This window comes from Oryza brachyantha, chromosome 3, assembly GCF_000231095.2.
Source record: "Oryza brachyantha chromosome 3, ObraRS2, whole genome shotgun sequence".
Lineage (NCBI taxonomy): Eukaryota > Viridiplantae > Streptophyta > Magnoliopsida > Poales > Poaceae > Oryza > Oryza brachyantha.
Window position 1 is genome coordinate 14,310,951 of NC_023165.2, and position 24,384 is coordinate 14,335,334.

The window sequence follows — 24,384 nt, forward strand, 5'->3', positions numbered from 1 at the left end:
TTCACAGGATTAAAACATCCACTCTTACCTCATTTGTTTTGGTTGGCATAGGATGCATGCTAATTCTTGTGATTTATATTCATGTGTTCCGAATACTCATACCATCACATTCCTTAGTTGAGGATATGCAAATCTATGATATTCCTATATTTTTTCTATTCCTACGTTTTCCCTATCCTTTGAAACGAATAAGCCTTTAAGAGGCCCGTATGGTAAAATCGATTTTTTTATACGGGCCACTTAATGGGCCACACACAAAAATAACCATCGATTTTTGCAGTCACTAGTTATAGTCCGTCTACAAAAATCAAGGGGGGCAAAAATCAAGGGATTTGTATAGAAAAATCACTTTTGTAGTAGTGTTCCTCCACCTTTAATTAGAGATGCACGCAAGTAACCGGTATAGAAAACGAATTAACAGATTTATTTATGTTTAATTTATTAATTGCTATAAAACCTTAAAAGTGGACCAATATCATTCCTAAATCAACTTTTCTCTATAATATTTTTTCAAAACATATACATTTAAGAAACGTGCGCATAGAACGATAGAAATGAGAGAATCTGATTTACTTAAATTCGCCTAACGAAAGCTAGGGTTTTCGCTTCGATTTGTCATCACGTGTGTTGACCAAATAAATCTAAGCTTCTACTGTCGCTATATATATAGCTTCAACGACGCGCTTGCCGTTGCTACGAAGATTGAAGATAAACGATAGCAAACGAGACAAACTGATCTCCCGTCTTATCACCGGATTTAATGCGTATACTAGCAAAATACCCATATTTTACGACTGTTATGTAAGAAGAGATAGCAAAATACCCATAACGGGTTATGTAAGAAGAGATAGACAAAGTTTGCCATTTTCGTGCACTCTTTCATGTAGTGCTTTTTAACTTATACCACTAATTATCGAGTGTAATTGTACCTTTTACACATATTATTATGAATATCATCTATGCATGTATAAATTTAGAGTTAGTTAAAGTTTCATAATCAATATATCACAATATTATTTTACCCTCCTTTCCTTTTTACACACCCCTGACCCATACAACAAAAAGAATTTTCATAAATTTTAAGAGTCAACTCCGATCCATTGTCATACTTAGCAGCAACATTTTTTTGGGCTAGACCAGAAGCATAGCTTGCCTAAATGCATTTCAGCAATTACTACCTCCATCCCATAATAACTTTATTTTTAGCTTTTTGATACGATGTTTTGACTCTTATTTGAATTTTTCTGTGATCTTTACTGGATGATAAAATATGAATAGTACTTTATACGTGACTAATTTTTTTTAAGTTTTTTTATAAATTTTTAAATAAGACGAATGGTCAAACGTTGGACACGGAAAAAACGAAAAATAAAGTTACTATAGAATGGATGTAGTACCAAGTGAATCATGGTCGCATGCAGGAGCGAGTTAGGTTATTGGCTTGAACTTTTGAAGCCAATTTATTGCTCTCATGATATAATGTCACTCGTAAATGTGGAGCATCCAGATGCTGACACTGATACAACGTTGAGAATACAGATCCCATCAGTTCTGCAGGGGCCAACAATCACCTTCAAGTTCAGCGAAAGCCTCTGAAAATACAAGGGGCATCACATCCATTGTGACTGAGTGCTCAATTGAATAGTAGAATCTTAACATCCGCAGATTTTAAACCGGAGATTATTAGAGCATCTCGAAGAGAATACTAATATTTTACTTTTTAAATATTTGTATTGGCTTTATTAAAAAAATATTAAGCATAAAAATTACACACTCCAGATATCTAAAACTAAATAAGTTAAATTAGGAACAGATATTTTTGCCTCAAATTTAGGATACAAGAGAGCTAATTTTAGGCATGTGTAAATATTAGAAATGTATTTAGTAAACTATTAGACATATATTTTCTAGCCAAATTCCCAAAATTCAATTTTAGAGATCAATATTAGAGAGCAACAAAAGGTAGTTTCAAAGTAACTACAGGACTACTACTAGTACATACCGTTACGTTATCCCAGGAAGAAGTCATTATCTATCATAATCTTAGTAAACTGGAAATCACAAAATCGAGTCGAAGCTTTCAAATGCTCTTCTGAGTGGTATAGTTGTTCAGTAGTAGAACAGATCTTCAAAGCAATATCATTTGTGATTGAAACAATAGCAGAACAATTTTTCCTACAACTGTGTGCACAGCATGAATCGTCCAAATCAGAGTATTGTGCACTCCAGGCACTAAAAGACTTGCTTGGCTAGTAACATGCCCGTGCTAAAGCTACGGTGTCTACTATATCAATTGTTAAATTTATTATTATCATACAAAATACAATCAGGCTTAAAATCAATCCAAGTTATATATCGAATATCAGGATGTAAAGTGTATATATATATATATATATATATGTGTGTGTGTGTGTGTAAATTCGGTAACACCATGGCTACTACAATGTAATAATTTAATTAAATCTATCATTTAGCATTAGCAATACACTTAATGATATCTTAAGCACCAACAGGTACGTTGCTTTCACACCCATTCTCTTGGCATGTCAATAGATGTCTACTCAGCTCATAGCCATCCTACACATATATTTATTTAAGAATTAGAATGTTACGCACTATTATAAATAATAAAAGGAAATGCTTTGATGCTAACCTTGAAAGCAGTCAATTGTAGTTCATCGTTTCTCCATGCACGCATGAAAAGAAGAATAAGATAACCAGATAGTTCATAGTTCATTGACCGTGCATGTAAATATTTTATAATGATATTTTGTACATGTCATTATTCATGAGTATAATCTTTATACACAATATTCTTTAGGCTATTTCCTGTTGGGTCTATTTCCATTTTTGGTTTGGCCAAAATCCTTATTGATTTCCTTGACACACCTGTGCATTACCATCTAAATTTATTGGAAATACCTGAGTTTTCAGTCCACAGAAAGCACATATAATTGCCTACTACTACTGACAATTTTGATAGTTCACTAAATACCTCTGTAAATTAGGACCCTCCACATATACTTCCATGATTAGATAAGGTCTGTGGTCCCTGAACAGAACTCTGATAAGATCAACCACAACCCACACTGAGACATGCTACGAAAACTGGAAAAGGTACTGAATATACTTAGCAAAGACATTTCAAATTTCAGACATGCACTCTCCTTTACAATTCAAAGCTGGCAAAGCTGCCATAATTGTTCTTAAGAAACAACTTTGCAGAAATGTCATTTTTGCTATCGACAAATCATTAATAACAGAAAAAGAAAGAGACAACATTCAACAAGCAATACTTGCATAGAGACTACAGAAAGCAATTTGATCCCTGGATGAACTATAGTAGAATTCAAGTTGCCTTTGGATTCTGAGATCTGATGATTTTAAGCCCGAAACAAAGATTACTTAGCAAAGACAAAGACATGCAACGAAACTATATTTGACAAGGAAATAGTTAGCTCAAAGTACAAATTTCATTTTCAGTATAGCAACCAAAAGTAAGCTTTAGAAATAAGTACACATATAAAGACAAAGGAGCAATCCATCATAATGAATCATTATTAAATATAAAAATATATACTACTTACTGAAGATAATCTTGCTAGCTATGATTGCAAAAATAAAATAATTTAGCTGCAATAGTAAATTGCAGCACCTGATTACAGTTGAATATATGAATCAGTAGTAACCATCATATTTTTTTTGACATAATTGCTTTTCATTTTTGCAATATATATATATATATATATATATAAAAGACATGTTGTGTACATTGTATCCTATTGGTTATGTATGTCACTAACGTGAACTTTTGGACAGATGTTATAAGTCCATCAATAATTTGAGAAATTATTGGATTTCTGGTATATATACAAGGGAAGTGTTTAGCTAACATAAACAAAGTTGCAGTAGCTACAAATAAACGATATTTAATTTATTATGCCGAACAAAGTTCAGAAAGAAGAATATGTAGTACTACTTAAAACATATGTTATATAAATGTTGGTAAATTGCATGCAAGTAAGCAAAACAGAAAATGTGTCATGCTAACCAAACTTTTGATCCAATAGGGTTATCATTAATATAAGCTTTGTAACATCCCTGCCCTCGAAGAATCAATGATAGGATCATTTGATCCATTAATAATAATAAAAGAACATGCTTTAATGCAAAATCATGAAAACCACTTGTTCCTCCATGATACTTTTAAAGTTGAAAATCAATTAAACAACCAGAATCAGTATCAGCCTTTGGGAAGCTAAACACAAGTGAACCTTTATCTGTCATACCATGTAGTAGTTGATAAAAGAACCGCCCTTCTGTACAAAGCGAGCAACACCAAATGCGAGATCTTCAATTAGTCTATGCTACTCAGTTTATTTCTTCAACTGGTCTTTGACGGATGGTTCCTCCAAATTCAGTAAACCTGAATTTTTTTTTTTGCATATTAAAGCAATTGCACACCACTGTGAATCAACAGAATCAAATGATATTCACTTTTGAAGAAAAGTTATGCCAAATATTGAGCAGAGTAGGGTAGTATTGGCCATTTACAGGTGAAGGAAGCATCCTGCATCCAGTGTCAGGGTACAGTAGTGCAGTAAGATCAACAATGTCCTCCAAGTTTAGCTTAATACCAGTTTCTTCTTCAACCTGTCAGCAACGAATGCATCGTTATCAGAAGCTCGTCACAGCAGTGGCGAACCCAGAACAGAAATTATCAGGGGTCCAATATATATTAATTATCTAATTTTTATACCTGTGCACTGATTAATATGATATATTTTAGTAGGAATTGAATAATTTACCCGGGGTCCTCGGACCCCGGGAACATGAACATAGGTTCGCCCCTGCGTCACAGGCCGCTACTGAATCAGTATGTTAACTTCTGACTGCCATGAGTGATATGCAGTATCATTACGGTTTGTGAACCAAACCAGGCCAAAACACGATGAGTGCTAGCCCTAGTCGTTTCCTATCCTATGATAGCATATTCGTACATCAGATAATCGCTAGGCAAATGAAAAACAAAGATATTTTGTTTACGAACTGCAATGCAGACAAAATCCCCTTTTTCATCATTTAGCATCCCAGCAGGTAGTTCCAATATATATTTTCCAACATGAACTCTAACCTAATGTTTCCAGAACGGTCAATACGCAAAGAAGTATTTGCTACCTGCATAAATTGTACACCACTGTGAATCAACAGAATCAAATGATAAGTCCATAATACTCTAGCAAGATAATGCTATCCTTTTTTAGATAAAGTATAACCCAATCAATGCATAAAAGATGCACAAAGCCCATATAAGTTTTTTCTTGTGCAGTGATTATTTGCTTGATCACAGTGATAAGAACCACAAATCTATTATTCTGGTTAGTGCTGTTTTCATGAAAGCTAACCTCTCCTTTGCAAAGCTCTCCATAATTCTCTCAAGGCCTTAATGATAAGGGTAAATAATCAAACATGTGGGAGCTACTTCAGAATATCCTTCACTTTATGTCAACAACAAACAAATATTAACAAGTTGAAAATCTTTCAAGGAAATAGATAGGTAATTCTTTTTTATTCTTGTTCACCAATATTTCATGGAAATTAAAATAATATCCACCTACTTTCATGCCTTTGTATGTTTATGGGTGTTGTATAAAGCGACATGGACTTAAATAAGATTGCTTAAAAAACCTCAACTCAGAAAAGCATAGCAAAGTGCCAATTTTTTTTATTACCTACCACGTTCAGTTCATAGATTTTCCTCAAAAAGTGAAGAATATTCTGAAGATTGGTTAAGAAGTGCACTCTGAAAAATACAGGTGCCAATTTGGTAATTTTAAACCTAACACCTAACAGAACAATACTATGAAGATTGGTAACAATATTAATGGAATACATAAAGTTAATCCACTAATTAACAGAAACTCTGCTATTTCTGTAAATTTTCTATTAATACGATTCACATGCCGATTATCTACAGCTGGTGACCTATCAGGACAGTTGAATCAAGAGCTCTAGAATTTCAGCGCTTAGCATTGAATCCATGCACACAACAAGAACCTACAGTTGAGGGGCATAATGCTGGAATAGATGCTTTTCTATTAGTTGCTGAATGCTATGTTAATCCACTCTTTCTCTTCGATTTCCATTCTAATTTAGAGTCTTTGGATAAAATATCATAGCAGCTAATGGAATACAGAAAGTCAATGCACTAATTTACAGAGAAGCAAATAGATGGCAGATTTGTTGGTAGTTCACGTGAATCTGCCGGCACTAATATTGTTGGTAGTTCACATGAAATGGTTAGATTAACGTGGGATGGCGCGGCGACGGCGTTACTCACCGGTGGGGATGGCCGGACGACGACGGCGGGGGTGGCACGGCGTTTGCGAGGCGAAGGCGGCGGCGGTGATGGCGAGGCTGACGGCGGGGGCGATGGCGCGGCGTCGGTGGTGGGGTGAGGCCGACGGCAGGGCGATGGCTGCCACGGTGATGGCGCGGGGCTGGCGCAGCGACGGTGAGGTAGATCGAAGTTGTGCTTCGCTCATGGTAACTGTATGCATGTCGCATTGGGGCGGCAGGATCCGACGCCGGCCGGGCGTTGGCGTGGGCGCGGCTGGTGGCGTCCGGCAATAGCGGTCGGCGTTGGGGCGGTGAGATCCGGCGCTGGCCGGGAGCGTGGGCGGCGGCTAGCTCCCGGCCGGCGGCGGACGTTGGCGTGCGCGCGGCCAGTGGTGGATGGGAGAGTGGGCACGGCCGGTGGCGGGGTAGAAACCGTCGGCGTGGGCGCGGTAGCGACGGTCGGCATTGGGGCGGCAGCGGTGGTCACCGCCGTGGGGAAGACTTGTGGCGGGCGACGGGGTGGAGGGCGAGACTGTGACGGGGATTTCGCGGTGTGTCAAGGGCGGGCACGTGGTTAGGGGTGTGTCCCGCGAACGATTGCAAGAGCGAGACATTCTAGATTATTTTATTATACCATTGGATAGGTATATTTAATGATGAAAAACTGATTAAGTTATTTTTTGGATGTTTATTGGGGTAATCATAGTAAAATTTTAACTCCTCCTCCTTTTTATATTAGTATAGATAGATATAGATGATGGCCATGGCCCTCTAGCCTCTAGTTTATTGTTTATGACTCTTCATCATTGGCCGGGACATATAATATTGGTTTAGGAAAAACCTTTCTAATAACTTCGTAATAGCACTTGACATTGCATGTTTTTCAAGTATGACAGTCCAAACAACATTAAAGCATTCGTATCAGAGAAATAAAGGGACAAATGGTTATACCCTTTTGGAAGATTAGATGCAGGTACATAGAGGATAGTGGTGGGGGGCAGGGATGAAAACACATCGAATACGGTTGGGAACTACCTCTATCATATTCGTTTTCATATTTTTTTCAAAATCGAAATTGGAAACTCGGATATGAAAACGGAATCGAATATTATCGAATACAAATACGGAGTGAATACGAATCGAAATGAATACGGTGACAAATATTAATCGGAACATAAATACCTATTAAACTAAGCTTCACATATCATTGAAGAAATATAACTTATTATTTTTAATATAAGTATATAACTTATCAATATTTTTAAATATAAGTGATTACTAATACCATAAAAATAAATATTCGTGACGGTTGTGTGGTCGTTGACGCCTAGACTGCTTGAAGCCAGTTAATCAGAACCAGCTAAGGTTAACATTAGTTGGGCCGTTGGATGTACTTCTTTAGGTCGAGCTGATTTGATTGAATGGTTAATGCATATGTCCGGATATCCGGAAAAAAATCCAGATAGTATCCGACGGATATCACCCGTACCGTATTCGTTTCCGTATCCGAAAAAAATCCGAATTCGATTCCGAATCCGAAAATTTCCGAAACTATCCGACCAAAGTTATTCGAATCCGAAAAACGATCAGGTCGGACAGAAATTATCCGAATCACTTTCAACCCCAGTGGAGGGGTATGATCTAGTATTTGAGCAATCCAAACTGCTACTACTGTTAAGTTTATGTTCAACCTACTGTTCTTTGTTCTTTCTGACTGGATGTCAGATGTGCATTGGGTCGTCGCAGTACGTTGCTTCAGATAAATCCATTCTGGGTAATTACTCTCGTGGTCAGCCCAATCTTGATTCCTGAAAATCAAGCCTATGCAAGTACTCCGTCCGATTTTTTTGACACCATTAACTTTTTAATCTACGTTTGACCCTTCGTCTTATTCAAAAAATTTATTTGATTTATTACTAAAGTAACTTTAAGTATGATTTATAATTTTGTATATTTAGACAAAATTTTTGAATAAGACGAATGGTTAAACATAAATCAAAAGGTCAACCGCATCAAACAAAAAACGAAGGGAGTAATATAATAAAGTAAGGCCGCGTTCGGCTCAAAGGGGTAAGTTAACTTATCCCTGATACGAAAAACGTAGTAATAGATTAGTACATGATTAATTAATTATTAATTATTAAAAAATATAAAATAGATTAATATGATTTTTTAAAAAAACTTTTCTATAGAAAATTTTTGCAAAAAATATACCGTTTAACAGCTTGGGAAGCGTGCGAGTGGAAAATAAGAGAGGTAAGTTAACTTACCGTCCCATACGAACGCAGCCTAAGAGCACCTCGACGCTGCACGCAGGCACCGATGAAGTCTACGCTACTTGGCTGCGTTGGGGACCTAGACATAGCCGGGTCTCTTCGCCTCCACACCCTATTACTCTAGGTTCCCCGTCTCCTCCTCAAGTCTCTCGAGATCGTCGGCGACGAACGAATCTGGCTCCACTTCCCCATATCCTTCCTCCTATTCTCCACCACCACTTATCCCCTCTCCTCATTATCTAGGGCGAGCGGCGGCGGCGGTGTGTAAGCGTCGGTGGCGGCGGAAGAAGAGGCTATGACGACGTGGATCGGGCGTTGTTGACGGCACCTGCGCTATGTTTTCAAAACTTCCCACCCCGATACGTGTCATCGCGCCATTGGCTAGACGATATAGTTGCACTTTCTCGCGCCCTACGCCCGCGCGCATGCGGTGGCAGGTCGGCTGGGCCGTTGAATTGCAGGCGTTCCATGGGGCTACCGCGTGTTGAACGGGCCGCCAACGGCCCACATGCCACCGATAGTTTCGTGCTGCCGGCACGATCTAACTTCTGCTTGGGCCATGCTTGCGCGCATGTGGGCTAGCACGACATGGCCCGCTGCAGTCTCTTGCCTAACGGGCCGTTCTTGCCCGTTGGCCCGTTTGGGCTGCCCATCATACTTTATCTATGTAGGCATCCAAACTTTTGCACTAAGAGCAAGTTCAATAGTACATCCAACTACTAGCTTCAATTTATCTATAATCAATCTAATAGTCAAATCGTACAATAGTTACCTACAAAACATCAATACATGGTCTCACATATCATACATATTTTATCTTGGAGCCCATGTGTAACTAGCTATAAATTAGTAGCACATCTCTCTTTTTTCTCCCCTATTATCTTTTTAAATAATGCTTATAGCTGACTTATAACTTTCTATTTTACCTGCTCTAAGCTCCCCTAAATCCACAATTTAATACAGTAAAATCCATCCAAATCCCATTTGTCCTCTCTCTCCCGAGACCCCTCTCCCACATCCTCCTCTGGTACGACGAGGAGTTGATCCGCGGCCGGACCGGCGACGAGCTGCCCAGGCGGAGGCGGCCGAGGCGGGCGGAGCGCAGGGCGGCGGTTGCCGGAGTTCGGAGCGCGGGGCGGAGGAGGCGGCGGCCGCCGGCGGAGCTCGGGGCGGCGCGGCGATCTACACTGCTCTCGCCGGGAGTTTTTGATCGGCACGATGGCGAACATCCGGGCGCTTCTCGCCGGGTAAGATGTTAGATTGTAATGTTCTACCGATTTATAGATTTCTCCCACATTTCTGTTAGACGATCCACGACTTGATGGTTTCCTGCTGTTGGCATCCCGCAGGTTGGCGCGTGCCAGGGGTTCCTTGGTGGACATCGGGCGATCCGCCTCTTCTTCGAGGTATAATGTTGCACGATTAGTCGCTGGATTGTTCTGTTCTGTTCTCCTAATTCGAATCCGTCTAGTATTATTCAATTGTTGCTGGTCTTGGTGCGAACACTAAATCCGATGCTAGGGTTAGCTGTCACTTCTGTGTCTAATTTGTCCAAATGCATTTTGGTCTTTGAATTGCATAATTGGATATTGTTGAATTGGGATGATAAATTTGTGGGATGTTTTTAAGGTACATTGTCAAAGTGGCAACTGCTTTATTTATGTGTCACATGTAGCGGTGCCTTGCACATTTTCTAACAGAATGATTATCTTCCAGGCCTTCATATCTAGCATCATTGAGTGGACACTACAAGGTTAGCTGAAACATTCATCTTCTTCTTATCCACATTTCAACTTATATGATATCTTCTTTTTAGGTTCCTGTAGAAAATCGTTGGTTCTCCTCAACAGGTACGGCATAATATCCCATCCTTCCAGTATATGGTCTACTGTTTTTCTTTTCGATAATATGCATATTACTTTCTTTGGTGTGGATGCGTTGGTATAGTACATCCTGTGGATAAGTCATTGTACTCATGGATAGACTGTATATAAACAAGCAACAGCTATTTAATGGTTTATAGAACTCTATGCCTTTGGCATAGTGCAATCGTCGAAACTCATGCCCTCATGGCTTACATCAATTGAAAATGTGAAATTTACATATTTTATCATAAGTCACATGGATATGCCAAGTTTTACTTGGTTATTTGCTTCTTGTTTGATCCACAATGTTATCAAGAGGAGAAACTCACTTGTAGCAAAGAGAAGTTAGTTTGCTAAGCAAGACACTGAATATGTACGTTAACAACAAATTATAAAGTTAGTTTGCTAAGCAAGACACTGAATTATGTACGTTAACAACTAATTATGATATGATTATTCTAAATTTACTTGATAAATCACATCCATTTGTATATTAAGTGTTTCATAAGCCATTAATGTATAATTTTATTTCCTTTGCACATTTATGTGGTGTATTGAATTTTCTGGAACCAAATAATGACTCGGAAGCAGTATTCATTTAAACTAATTGGCTTCTCTTCACACCTGCATGGCTACATGATATACATGATTTTTGCATTTTGAAAATAGAGTTGTTGTATTTTGTATACAGCTCTTAGCCTGCTTGGCTGCTGCAGCTGCAGCTTATTGGGCAGCAGCAGAAAGCTATGGGCACTGTTGCTTACAACGGCTGGCTATGTCGTAGATGCAGCCACAGCAGCCAAGCAGGGTCTCTGTGCGTAATGCTGAAAATGGAATTGGTCTTCTTATACAACTCTTTCAAAGATGCTAATATAGTTTGGATAGACCACAATCAACAGTGCATATCCTTTTCCTTATATTTTATTATTATGCTGATTTCTAGACCTTAAGTGAATGTGAAGCATTTTCTTCCTACTGCTTTAACATATAACACAAAGATATTTACATCATTAATATATCCTTCTATCTTTCAAACAGGGCTTCCTCCTCATATGGTGGTTGGGATGCCAGCATTATCCCCTACTATGGTAAAAACATAAGTATTGGTCATAGTAATGTTTACAGATGGCTTATTGTGTTCCCCTTTTCTACATTCTTGGCAATCTAACATAGTGTTCATTAGAATCAAGGTAATATTGCGAAATGGAGAAAACAGGAAGGCGAAAAGGTTAGGATTTTGCTATGGGATATTTCATAACATGATTGAAACATCTTGTTTCCAGTATAGAGTTATTTATTTCTTATATATATACCAGGTGTAGCTACCCCCTTCACGTCTAAGATGCAGAAACACCTCCATACATATTTCTTCTCTCTTTCAATAGAAAATACAAACTCTATACATGTAGTTGTATCATTCACATGAGATTTAATAGTGTCTATACTTCCTGTTGGGTGAGAGCAGAAACAGTTATGAAAATGTTTTTCATTATGGACGTGCAGGGAGTAGCTACACCTGGTAGTAGTATCTAATTTTCCTATATATATATATATACTTTTGAGTATAATATCTCCAAAAGTTATATGTTTGCAGATAGAAGTTGGTGACGTGATCTGTGAGATAGAAACTGACAAAGCTACACTTGAGTTTGAGAGCCTCGAAGAGGGGTAATGTCCTTTTTTTGAGTTTTCTTTTTGGCTTGAAGCGTCATTGCGATAGCATTTCCTGAAAATCAATAGTATTTATCAAGTACACAAGGGATTGAATGTTGCACTTCCTAGCTTGTACAGATACGCTAGAAAGCATGATGTAATGTAACTACACAAGTGCTTACCATTAGAATTCCTATTTGATGATAGAACATGTCGTCATGCTCATGGATGGTTTGGGCTATTAAAAGTCATATTTTTCAACTTTTCCTTGTATTATGGTTGGTCTTGTTACCCTCCTGTCTTTTCCTTTATAAGTGCCATTTGGACTGTGGGTTAGATGTGGGAATTGAAAATGATGGTTCTAATGGATCTGCATCCCTGTTTAACTGGGGGGAATGGATGTGCTGGGGCTTTGGGAAAGGGATATGAGGACCTAATGTTAGTAAAATGATGGGACTGACAAAAGTGGCCATTGTTTTGTCCACTATTCTGCTGCTGAGCCAGTATCCCTATACAAAAGCTACTGCATAACCTAATTCCAGCCCCAGTTTGCATCCAAATGGTATATAGAACGTAATGTGTGATTCACTAGTTAACTAATCCAAACACATTGCTCATTCATCCATGCAGTTTCAACCAATCTATTTCTCTATGTCGAAGCAAATTTAAGATATTTCTTTTTCCCGTTATTTTTGTCAATTGACATGGAAAATGGGCAGAATGTTTACATTGCAATTGTTCAATCGATTCTATTACAGCATGGGAATAACATGATAATTCAAAGTCATTTGTAGTTACCCACATATGATGGTTGGCTGTCATGCTTAATGCTTTACATTTTACAAAATAAAACATTGATGTTTATTCCTAGCCTCCTAGATGTATTGTAGATTTGTAGCTCTGTTATTAGCTTTGTCTATGTATAATTTGTGTTTTGTCACTTACCATTTTTTGTTCTTTTTTCACAATATTTTTTTGTTTCCCGTATTTGTTTAGCCTCTGTTGGAGGATAGGCGCCCCCTTTACCAGGGCATCAGAAACAGGCTAAAGGCCATGGCATATGCATAAGGAATATGCCATGGAATATGCACCTGTAATGTACATAACTAACCTTAATAGGGTCATGTAAGTGAGAAGCATGGGTAAACCCTGGTGGCAACACACACACATTCTTTCACACAAAAAGTTGTTTCACTCCTAGCTCTCTTCTCTCACTCGGTTCCCTAAAACTAAGGGTACCATACATGTTTATTGTTCATGCAACAATAATCTATGCAGACCCCTTTCTTAAAATTTCTGAGTGACTTTGTCAATGTTGCAGTTATATGGCCAAGATCTTAGCACCAGAAGGTTCAAAGGATGTTCAAGTTGGACAGCCCATTGCTGTCACGGTATAGCTCCATTTCAATTAACCGTCCATCTCTATGTCTGAATCAACTGCTTACTTACACCATTTGCTTGTGCACATTTCCTTTTTTATTTCACCATGAACTATTTACTCATCCATGTAGCATGATGTCATACTAACCTTTTGCAATCTATTTGAAGGTTGAAGAGCTTGAGGATATTAAAAATATACCTGCTGATGCATCCTTTGGAGCAGAACAGAAAGAGCAGTCCACTGCAAGTGAAACACAAAATGTTGGAACAAATGCTTCAAAAGAGAGCTCAGTAATAACTCGTATAAGCCCGGCAGCAAAGTTGCTTATCAAGGAGCATCATCTTGATCAGTCTGCACTGAAAGCAACAGGTCCCCGTGGCACTCTTCTGAAAGGGGACGTTCTCGCTGCATTGAAGTCCGGCGTTTCCTCAAGTGCAACCAAGGAAAATAATGTTCCATCCGCACCATCATCTCAGCCAAGTCATGATTCTCGACCTCAATCAGTCACCGCTCCACAAAAACACGACACATACGAAGATATCCCCAACAGTCAGATACGCAAGGTATTCTTTATTTGATTTATTTTTATGATAGGAGATATCATGAAATATTTAGTCAGACTTGCATGGGCATTTTATGTCATCTTGTTTCTATGAATAAAAGCTAAAAACATAAAAGTAGGGCCCGCTTTGTCTAATAGCATAGTTTGCCACATTGTGAGTTGTTAAAATGGCCATTATCATTGACTGGTTTGCATTAAGGGCACATATATACCACAAAAGGCATGTGCTGATTTCCTTCCTGTAATATATTTTTTTCTCAAAATACAAGAGTCGTGTGTCAGTGCATTAATAGATGAAAAGAACATCTACATACCAGTAGAGCAACTGTGTATCATTGCGTTAATGTTAAAAGAGACAGAGGAGAGCCCTAGGAACAAATTACAATGTGTATGTCTAATTGATACAAAACTGTAACACCCTGAAAATACCGAATAATAAAAATCAGTAAAATTTTGAACTTTTTAAAATTTTTGCATCATGCTGGATGTTATGGTTATTGGTTGCCAAACCATTATTTATCTTGAATAGAAATATCCACAACAACATGATATAGCCACACAGTCGTCCCCCCTCTCTCCTGCCGCATTAATTCCCTGTAGGCTCGCTGTCATGTCGCTATCCCGTCAGTCAGTGCATCGTGACCAGGCACATCGTGTTGCATCCACCTTTCTCGATGATCATGCGTGCTGACCTGAGCCATTTCGCCTCGTTGCCACGCCCCAGGTCGATGTGCTTGTCTCACCCACAGTCTAAAGGGGGCCCAACAGTTGGATATCCATAGAACTATTCACCAAACATAAAAATTTTGTAAGTGAAGAGAGTGAAAATTCAAAACTCAGATTGCTTCTTTCTATATGGGTTGCCCGGGACTCGAACCTGGAACTAGTCAGATGGAGTAGATACTTATTCCTTGTTACAATAGACAAAAATCCCCCCCCCCCAAATCGTGCTTGCATTTTTCATTGCACATGACTTTCCCTATGGAACAGATCCACTTTTCTTGGAAGATGGAACATTTTGGGGTAATGTACTCTGCTTTTTTGGGAAAACTGTATGGTTCTTTATGGATCCTCTTATGCATTATGTTCGATATCAAGGAAAGGCAACTCTTGCATCAAAAGGAACACCTCTTTTGAAGAAGAAATGGAAATATCACCATGTCTGTTTGTAGCAATAATCTCTCTTTTTGGACTCGGTCGCGAATGATCTATTTAAACTAACTATCAAACTCTTCCTTCGATTTTCTGGGGTACTTTTCAAGTGTACCAATAAATTCTTTGTTAGTAAGGAATCAAATGCTGGAGAATTCATTTCTAATAGATACTCGAATGAAAAAATTCGATACCAAAGTCCCAGCTACTCCCCTCATTGGATCTTTAGCAAAAGCCCAATTTTGTACTGGATCGGGGCATCCTTAGTAAACCAAGGAACGATTTATCGGATTGAGGCACCCGTGCCAAAGCACTAGACTGACCTTCGGTCTGGCCCATTTGGACTCTCTTCTCTCGCTCGTGAATCCCGGTCGCATGTCATCCACGGTGCAGCGCGTCAGTGCATGTGGCAAGGTCTATTTTAAGAATAAGGACTATCCTTGTAGGCAAGGTACCACTCCCCCTTGAACATGTTGAACCTATATTGTGAAAAATGATTTGTTTACAAACAAAGTTGCATGCAATGATCACTACCTACTTAATGTCCTTACCTTGATTATTGAATAACCTGGTTCTTTGTAACCAATAATTACGTATGAGTCCCTAGTCAATTATGACAATGCTTAGCAATGTTTTACTAGTTGTATCTGTTCATATTTGTATCAAACAATTTTGTTTGGGTGATCAACCTAGGGAGAGTGATCAAAATCTTGGCATGTGGAGACATGAGTGCCACATTACCTTTATGATGTTGTACACTTGTTATAAAACCAAAACCAACAACAATATTTTAGACCGGGGCAGCAAGGTGTATTTGGGTGGTTTCTGGAAAGGTTGGTGAACACCTAATTGATTAAGGACCGAGCCTTGTTGATATCCATGAAACGAATTGAGTACGACTGCATTTCTTGAATGGGTATAGACCTAGGAAAGTAAGTAGCCAAACAAAGGTAGTATCCAAGCCGTGATTGATTCACTTAGGTGGGAAGCCTGGCTGGCCCTACGCCAGAGGTAGAGTAACCCCAAACAACATGAAATTGGGAAGCCGAGCTAGCAGTATGTGAGTGCGGTTGCGTACTTAATAGGATGATGGAGTATGATTCCTATCTAGGTTTTGTTTCCCTAGTCAACTTCCTGTGGCATGTCAACTGGGCCCTATTACTACGTTTCGTCTTCCACTGTTGTTCTCTTGTAAGGTGCTGGTTTAACCGGTAATATTGTAACTCACTAGACTTAATTCATTCATAATATGTTGTGATTTGGCTATGTATGTGTGTACTAACTATTGATCCAGGGATTGGTACACAGAAGGTCACCGATCTCCAAAATTTGGGGCTAACAAAAATGACCCAACACAAACGCCTAGATCTCGTATAACCGGTGGGCATTATCATGGAAAGCTCCTTATCCCTGGCCGTGCTAAATAGACAGCAAAAGAGACGTTGGCAAGCTAGGTGATGCCCCATTGAAGATGCAATCATTTCAATGCTTCCACAATGACCTTTTCTGTAATATACAATCCCACAGTCAGAAAACTTCATCTAGACTTAATAATGGCATGCCACATGCTAAGTGAAAACATCTAGATGAACTGACTTTTACAAACATTAGAGGGTTTTCAACTTATGGATTGATATGTCTTCAGAGTGTCAGGTCAGAAGATCAAGATGCATAAATTATTCATAAGATCAATTCAGACTTTTAAGTATCTTGTAGATGAAAGCATACATATATATATGTATATCTAAAAATCAGTGATGCATAATACCATCTTTTTCGACATTCTGGATGTGTAATCTGGCTATGAAAGATTTTAATAAATACATGCTGACTTCAATATAAAATGTGCAATCTATATAACTTTCATGAATAATAAAGAGCTAAGTTCATTAAACTAGATCTTGGCAATCATACAAGAATACTTTGTTTTGTAGCTTAGTTACATTTTGTAGCTTAGTTTAATACAGCTGAGTACACAATCATAGCAGTCATATATAAATGCAAACTACAGGACATTCATACTTATATGAAATGAAAAAAGTAAAACTTTAACATAAGGGACACTATCTGTACTCTGCAAAGTAGACAACACATATATTCACAACATAAGTAAAACTTTAACATAAGGGACACTATCTGTACTCTGCAAACTTTAACATAAGTAAGCAAGTAGTATTTGCAGTGTAACTCATATATTCACAACAACACGGTATGTGAAAAGTACAGTCCGTTTTTATCTTGAAGTCCGAAAATTTGGAGCCACATGTTTGCTGGCACTTTGTTTTTTGTTTGGCCATCTTATCAATTAATAGGCTTATCTACATTCACATACAAGAGTCTTACCCTGGTGTTTGTATCCATGATGTACTCAAAACCTTTTCCATAGCCCAATAATCCATAGTTCCATACTCCTATGCATCTCACAAGCTAGCTGCCAGATGATGCAAAAAAATATATCTTGCTATCTCTTGTTATTTTAATTGATTTTGCCTTAAAGAAGAATGGCACAATGACTCGTTTGGGTCTATTTCGCAAATGGCTTATGAGAGGTGGGTTGGGATATGGAAATGGGTGAAGGGTTAGGATACAATAAAGTGAGGAGAATGGATGGCTAAGATGCAATCTATTATTTCCCTTCTCATTTGCCAACCAATCCCCTATGTTTCAGATACCCATACTCTGTAAGGTTGTATGTACGATACTTCGTAATAGATAAACATAGCATGTAGTTACACTCCATCCATCATATTTTAGTTTTGAGTATTGAACAGGGTCTCTGTAATTGTTTAAGTGTGCCCTAATAGATGAAGCGGCAATGCAAGTAGTGTTGTTATGAATAGATACAGAAAATTAGAAATGAGCACTCAATATATTATGTACAAGTATGCATAACTAATACATTCTCTGGTCACAAAAGCAATGTTGGCATTGTCTCAAAATGCAACTAGAGATTGGCTTTGTGTTTCTCAAGCATCAAAGGTGGTATAGTTGCTAAAAAACATTAATTCATTTTCCATTATTTTTTCTTATAGTTGCTATCTTTGAACCTTTAAGAAAATGAACCTGCTCAAGTTTGTTATAGCATTACAATGCATAGTGAATGATGCATCTTCTATTCTTACTCCCAGTGTCCAACATGTTCTTTTTTATATTGCAGGTGATTGCAAAAAGGTTGCTTGAATCAAAACAGACCACTCCACATTTATATTTATCACAAGGTGTGTATTCATCCAATGCATATCTTGCTATATCATGGCTGTGCTAGCATAATTATGTGTTATATTGTTGTCAGATGTTATACTGGATCCCTTGCTCGCTTTCAGGAACGAACTAAAAGGTGTGCTATTCATCTCCTTTTATTTGTTCTCTGTTGAGTTGTCAGCTAACCAGAAAGAGTTCCTTTTTTTCTCATGATTTCTAATATGGCAGAGCAACATGGGGTTAAAGTTTCAGTAAATGACATTGTCATAAAAGCTGTTGCACTAGCCTTACGGAATGTACCAGAAGCAAATGGTAATTATTATCTGAATTCTTGCAAATATGAAATTTGGTTGCTGTGTTACTATATCTGTATTTGATTAGCAAAAATATCAGGTGTAAATCTTTGTTATCCTTCTTGGTGGATACATTTACCCTCACATTGATTGCGTTGAACAAGTGATGGTAGTTTTTAATCTGGTTGATCTTGGAAAGGTGATGCACTATCATCCCTAGTTGCAGCATTATTGTTTATACATAAGCTAGTGGCAATAGTGCTACAAGATCAAAGTTAGTGAACACAATTTGTTTATACAATGAAGTGAGGAGATTGCATGTTGGCATCGAGAGGTGTTTCCCATGATACATCACCATTGGAATACTGTGATATACTGCCAGCTCTCAAATAACATGGTGGATATATGCTTATGTTTTTAATAAATTGGCAAAGCATAGGAATCCTATCAACTGACTTAAAAATCATCTCAATGATAATATTGAATTGGAATGGTGGAATGTGTACTCCAAATGGATTAATTGAATATTCAGTTACACAGTGGGTAATGTGTTTATACTAATGGACATCTCCCGTCAATCTTGACATTTGTTTTGTTGGGGGCATGAATTGCCAGCATACTGGAACAATGAGAAGGAACAATCCCAGAAGTGTGATTCGGTTGATATATCTATCGCGGTTGCTACAGAGAAGGTATGAGAAATTGAAAAATACTATCTAGAAGATTTTGTTAGCATATCTCTGGCACATTAACCATTACCTTTGCTATTTCTAGGGTCTGATGACTCCTATTATAAGAAATGCAGATCAAAAGACCATATCAGCAATATCCTCAGAGGTATGAAAATGTTAAAAGGTGTAAGCAGACTGCCATAGTTCAGAAGTTTTTTACATGAAATATCAGTCATATGCATGTAGCGCTTGTGTAACTATCATCACATATGATCTTGGAATGATTAAAAATTTAAAATTTTGTGGTCAACAGTTATCATAGATCTTTGGAAAGTGGAAAATCATTTGTAGGAAGACCCGAGTTTTGGTTTAGTGAAAGTAAAGAAAATTCTATAGTGTATATCAAAGAAGGACAATATGTAGATAATTGCATCTCGCTATTACTTATCATAGATTCCTCACTTTCACCTTTAAAGTATTTTGTATGTTGGATGGTTACAAAATATCTCATAACTGCAGGTTAAGCAGTTGGCTGAAAAGGCACGTGCTGGGAAGCTTGCCCCTAATGAGTTTCAGGGAGGAACTTTCAGGCATGTGATCTTTACCTATTTGTCATTGTTTTGGGGGAATCCTGTTCTGCTATTGATATTCAAGTGTTTCTTGTGCAGCATATCAAATTTGGGAATGTATCCGGTGGACCATTTCTGCGCAATCATTAATCCTCCTCAGGTTCCTACCTCCTGTCCTTTGTAGCAATGGGACCCTTGAATCTATGATGATAAATTTTTGATGACGTCTTTTTCAGTCTGGAATTCTTGCTGTTGGGCGTGGTAATAAGGTTGTCGAGCCTGTGGTGGACACTGATGGTATATTTCCTTCATAATTTATAATTCCTTCTCAAAACAAATGCTTTTGTATTTAACTCAAATTGACATGTCCACTTATAAAGGAACCAAGAAGGCTGCAGTGGTTACAAAAATGAGCTTGACGTTGTCTGCTGACCATCGTGTATTTGATGGTCAAGTAGGAGGTATTCTGGTCTCTAGACCTGTAATTTAAATGTTCAATTATACTAGCCTTGTTTTCTCCTTTTATTTGTTTTGAACGTTGTAACCTTCCTCCTTATTTCATATTTTCTTTTTGTTTTTCATGGGAACGCAGGCAAGTTTTTCACGGAGTTATCACAGAATTTCAGTGACATTAGGAGACTGCTATTGTAAATGAAAGGTAGCACTAACCGTGCTTTCAAGAATTCTGTTGGAGAAAGGTTGCCCAAGAAAAAATATTTTGCATGCAGCTCGGAGCTTGGTTGCTTTACCACCAACCCACACAAAACTACAAAAAGTGTGTAATTTTTTTAATAAGGGTAAATCGGCATTTCCGGTGTTTTTTTTTCTTTCATATCCGGGGATTAATTTGCAGGTGCAGTGCCATTTTGTGTTTATGTGGTTCTGCAACATTTAATCTTTTGTTAGGTGGTCAGAAAGATCTGGCAGATGATTCCGTTGTTTCCTGAGGATTTCTGGCAGACGTAGCCTTCTCAAGCATTTTTTAATGATTTCTGATATATATGGCAGCAATAAGTAAAATGATATAATTTCTAAAGCATCATGACATTCTTTTGGGTAGCTGAGTAGCTCCAGTCATATATGTTCCTAGCTCATTTCTCGAGTTTGCTAACTAAAGGTATTGATGGTTGTTCAGCTCAGGTATTTTGCATTTTCTTTCTAGATGTGTGTGCCATCTGAGTATTTGAAAGTTCAAGTGTACCAAGGTATCTCAGGTGTTCCACAGGCAAACGTAATGAGATAATCATATTTGTTCGGTTGTTCCCATACCGTATTGGCGCTGCGATAGGCAGGCGAAGCATTTTCAATGATTTTCCACGTGATGTAGAAGCAGCGTTATTTACTCATTTGTAAATGACAACCTTTGCTGTTGTTGGAAGCAATTTACAGCTGCGTTGTGACTCTGAGTGATCTAATCAGTCATAAGTTGCAAAGCTAGTTTCTATGCTATAAATGATATCATTAGAAATTTCCCTTGTGTTAGAGCAAACCTAATAGCGCATCCAAATTTCATCGTTCTCATTTGAATGATTATCTAAAATAGATTATTTATTTATATCATGTATCACTTTTGTTGAACATCTATTTTGCATTATCTATATATATTTTATTAATATTTTACAACCAGTTGATATCTATTGGAGCCAGTTTTTTTTATATCATCCAATTTGGAACATAGAAAATAGAGAACAGTGGCAGCTTCGTTTCTTTCAAAAATAGAATCGTCCTTCCAAATGCAACATATATAGGTAGGGTTGAAAGTGATTCGGATAATTTTTGTCCAACTGGATCGTTTTTCGGATTCGGATAGCTTCGGTCGGATAGATCTAGAGATTTTCGGATTCGGAATCGATTTTTTTTCTTCGAATACGGAAACGAATACGCTACGAGTGATATCCGTTGGATTTGGATCTCCGTTGGATACTATTCGGATTTTTTTTTTCGGATATTCGGACCTATGTAATAACCACTCAATCAAATCAGCTTGACCTAAAGAAGTCCATCCCAACGGTCCAACTAGTGTTAACCTTAGCTGGTTCTGGCTAACTGGCTTTTTAAGTAGTCTAGGCGTCTACGACCACACAACTGCACGGATATTTTTTTTATGGTATTAAAAATATTGATAAGTTATATACTGATATTAAAAAATAATAAGTTATATTTCTTCAATGATATGTGAAGCTTAGTTTAAGAGGTTTTTATGTTCCGATTAATATTCGTCACCATATTCGTTTTGATTCATATTCGCTCCGTATTTGTATTCGATAATATTCGATTCCGTTTTCATATCTGAGTTTTTGATTCCGATTTCGATTCTGAAAAAAAATTGAAAACGAATATGATAGAGCTAGTTTCCGACCGTATTCGATCCGTTTTCATCCCTACATATAGGGCCCGTTTAATAGAGCTCTAAATTCCAGATTCTTCAAACTCCAACTCCAGTGACAGCTGCTCTTATGGGAGCTGGAGAGCAGATCAAAACTGTTTGGCTAGCTTGATCTGCTCCAGAACTCCTAACCATGATTTAATTATGTTTCTTTTCGTGTAATTAAATATTGATTATTTTTCTTTTGAACTTCAACAACACAACTATATGGTTATAAAATACTATATGTAACACATAATATAAATATTTACTAATAATATATAGTAGCATGAGTGACAGATTCAAGTAATTATAATAAAATAATAAAGGGTAGTGGGTCTTTGGCGTGGAATTGAGCTGTGAAGCAGCAAAAACCTAGCTCCATCCGTATAGTTTATTTTTCAGGAGCAGCTCTATCAACTCCGCCCCAAAAAAAATAGAATCTGTACCGTTTGGCACAACTCCGGCTCCAGTTAAGTTGAAGTTAGGAGCTGGAGCTATGCCAAACGGGCCCATACTCTGCTCATTTTCATGTTGTGTGTCCAACCAGCGCATCCTAATAGTAGGATGTGCCTAGACCTTGTTTTTAACTTACCTGACACAAAAAAACGTAGCAATAGATTAATACATGATTAATTAATTATTAATTATAGAAAAATATAAAATAGATTAATATGATTTTTTAAAACAACTTTTCTATAGAAATTTTTTTACAAAAATACACCGTTTAGCAGTTCGGAAAGCGTGCACGCAAAACACGAGGGTTAAGTTAACTTAGAGGGTTGAACGAACGTAGCCTAGTCGTCAGGACTAGGCTAGTTTAATTGGCATGTTCCTTTTCTTAATCTTGAATGTCTTAGTGTATGTTCAATAGGAGAGTCTATTATGAGCTCTATCTCAAGCCACGTTAGTAGAAAAAACTTCTCATAAAAAAAGAGTTTTTCAAGCCGACTCTTCATGCTAATTAATTTTTCGTTCACATTCTATCTGATCAGCACCTCTGATTAGAGTCAGTACACGTACAGAGCAGATTTTTTAGTTGTCTCGCCGTTTTATGCGTCAAGAGTCGATGTTTTAGTGACTCCATGCAAAACAATCATTTTTCTCTCTTTTATCACCTCTCTTCGACATCAGCGAGCATGCAACGATAAAGACACCAATGAGAGTTATTTGTACGTGTCCTTATGCTTTTTAAATTTTACATTATTGTAATATGAGTAGGTTTAAGTTCACCATTCGTAGATCTGCAAGAATTGGCAACAGTATTATACGATTTTCTTTTCAGTACACCCATATTTCCCACGCTTACGACACTCGACAAGCATGAACCAACCAGTAAACTCAGGTGAGTTTTGAACACTGATTTCATGACAGTACATATATCTATACCATCTACTTCAAATCGATGGTTTCATCTTTCATGTGAGGTTTATTTCACCAAACCTCTAACCTGCTGCGTCCGCTTCTGCTAGCCATCCTTGTTTCATTTTAATTTGACTTAGAATTATTCTTGCGGATTTGTATGTCTGATTTGTAACAGGGTTAACCCTACCGTCAGTAGTCCATTTACCGACCCCTGCAATAGCAGGGTTATCGCGCGGTAACGACGATAACTATGTAAAATGATATTGTAAATTTTGAATTCAATATTTTGACTATACTTGGTAATATACGTTTAGTGCGAGGTAAGCATTAGTAACCGTGCTGTGTTGAAGAAAAAAAAAAGTAAAGTAAAGTAAAATGATGAAAAAATTGTAAAACGGACAAAAATTATATAGAAAATTGTGGATAACTCTAAAAAGTAATATAATATTGCATAAAGTTTTTGGTATAACCTTTGCGATATTTGTATCATTTAAATAAAGTAGGAATCATATCCCAACACATCATTTGTTTATTCCAATTTTGGGTGAGCTCGAAAACATAAAGGTTTGTCGTTTCACAAGCTTTGTTCATCAGATAACAATAGAAATTAGGTACTGTAGGATTATTTTGAATTTTTCACCATTTCTTCAAATTTGAATTCAAACAAAATTCATCAAAACCTATCGGCAGTA

At 37.6% G+C, this 24,384-nt stretch overlaps 1 protein-coding gene and 1 long non-coding RNA gene across 2 annotated transcripts; one reads left to right on the forward strand and one right to left on the reverse strand.

Annotated features, from left to right (window-relative positions):
* Positions 1 to 4,011: 4,011 nt before the first annotated feature.
* LOC107303956 lies at positions 4,012 to 6,375 on the reverse strand. Its single transcript, XR_001549960.2, has 3 exons — positions 6,341 to 6,375; positions 4,555 to 4,653; positions 4,012 to 4,426 (listed from the first exon to the last, which is right to left on the reverse strand). It is a non-coding gene; the product is annotated as an uncharacterized LOC107303956 (long non-coding RNA).
* A 3,233-nt stretch (positions 6,376 to 9,608) lies between these two features.
* On the forward strand, positions 9,609 to 20,960 carry LOC102716307 (dihydrolipoyllysine-residue acetyltransferase component 1 of pyruvate dehydrogenase complex, mitochondrial). The gene is made up of 19 exons (XM_006651435.3): positions 9,609 to 9,862; positions 9,965 to 10,021; positions 10,332 to 10,368; positions 10,432 to 10,465; positions 11,519 to 11,568; positions 11,664 to 11,708; positions 12,075 to 12,148; positions 13,455 to 13,524; positions 13,682 to 14,077; positions 18,386 to 18,446; positions 18,521 to 18,565; positions 18,658 to 18,741; positions 19,338 to 19,414; positions 19,497 to 19,559; positions 19,913 to 19,983; positions 20,062 to 20,122; positions 20,199 to 20,259; positions 20,343 to 20,423; positions 20,555 to 20,960. The coding sequence occupies exons 1-19, from the start codon at positions 9,834 to 9,836 to the stop codon at positions 20,611 to 20,613; spliced, it is 1,455 nt and encodes a 484-aa protein (XP_006651498.1). The 5' UTR covers positions 9,609 to 9,833; the 3' UTR covers positions 20,614 to 20,960.
* Positions 20,961 to 24,384: the final 3,424 nt, after the last annotated feature.

Excerpts from the sequence above, each read along its gene's own strand:
- LOC102716307 (XM_006651435.3), top strand. The coding sequence starts at position 9,834 with ATGGCGAACATCCGGGCGCTTCTCGCCGG. Across the intron at positions 13,525-13,681 it reads GACAGCCCATTGCTGTCACG|GTTGAAGAGCTTGAGGATAT; the intron begins GTATAGCTCCAT and ends ATCTATTTGAAG. Across the intron at positions 14,078-18,385 it reads CCAACAGTCAGATACGCAAG|GTGATTGCAAAAAGGTTGCT; the intron begins GTATTCTTTATT and ends TTTATATTGCAG.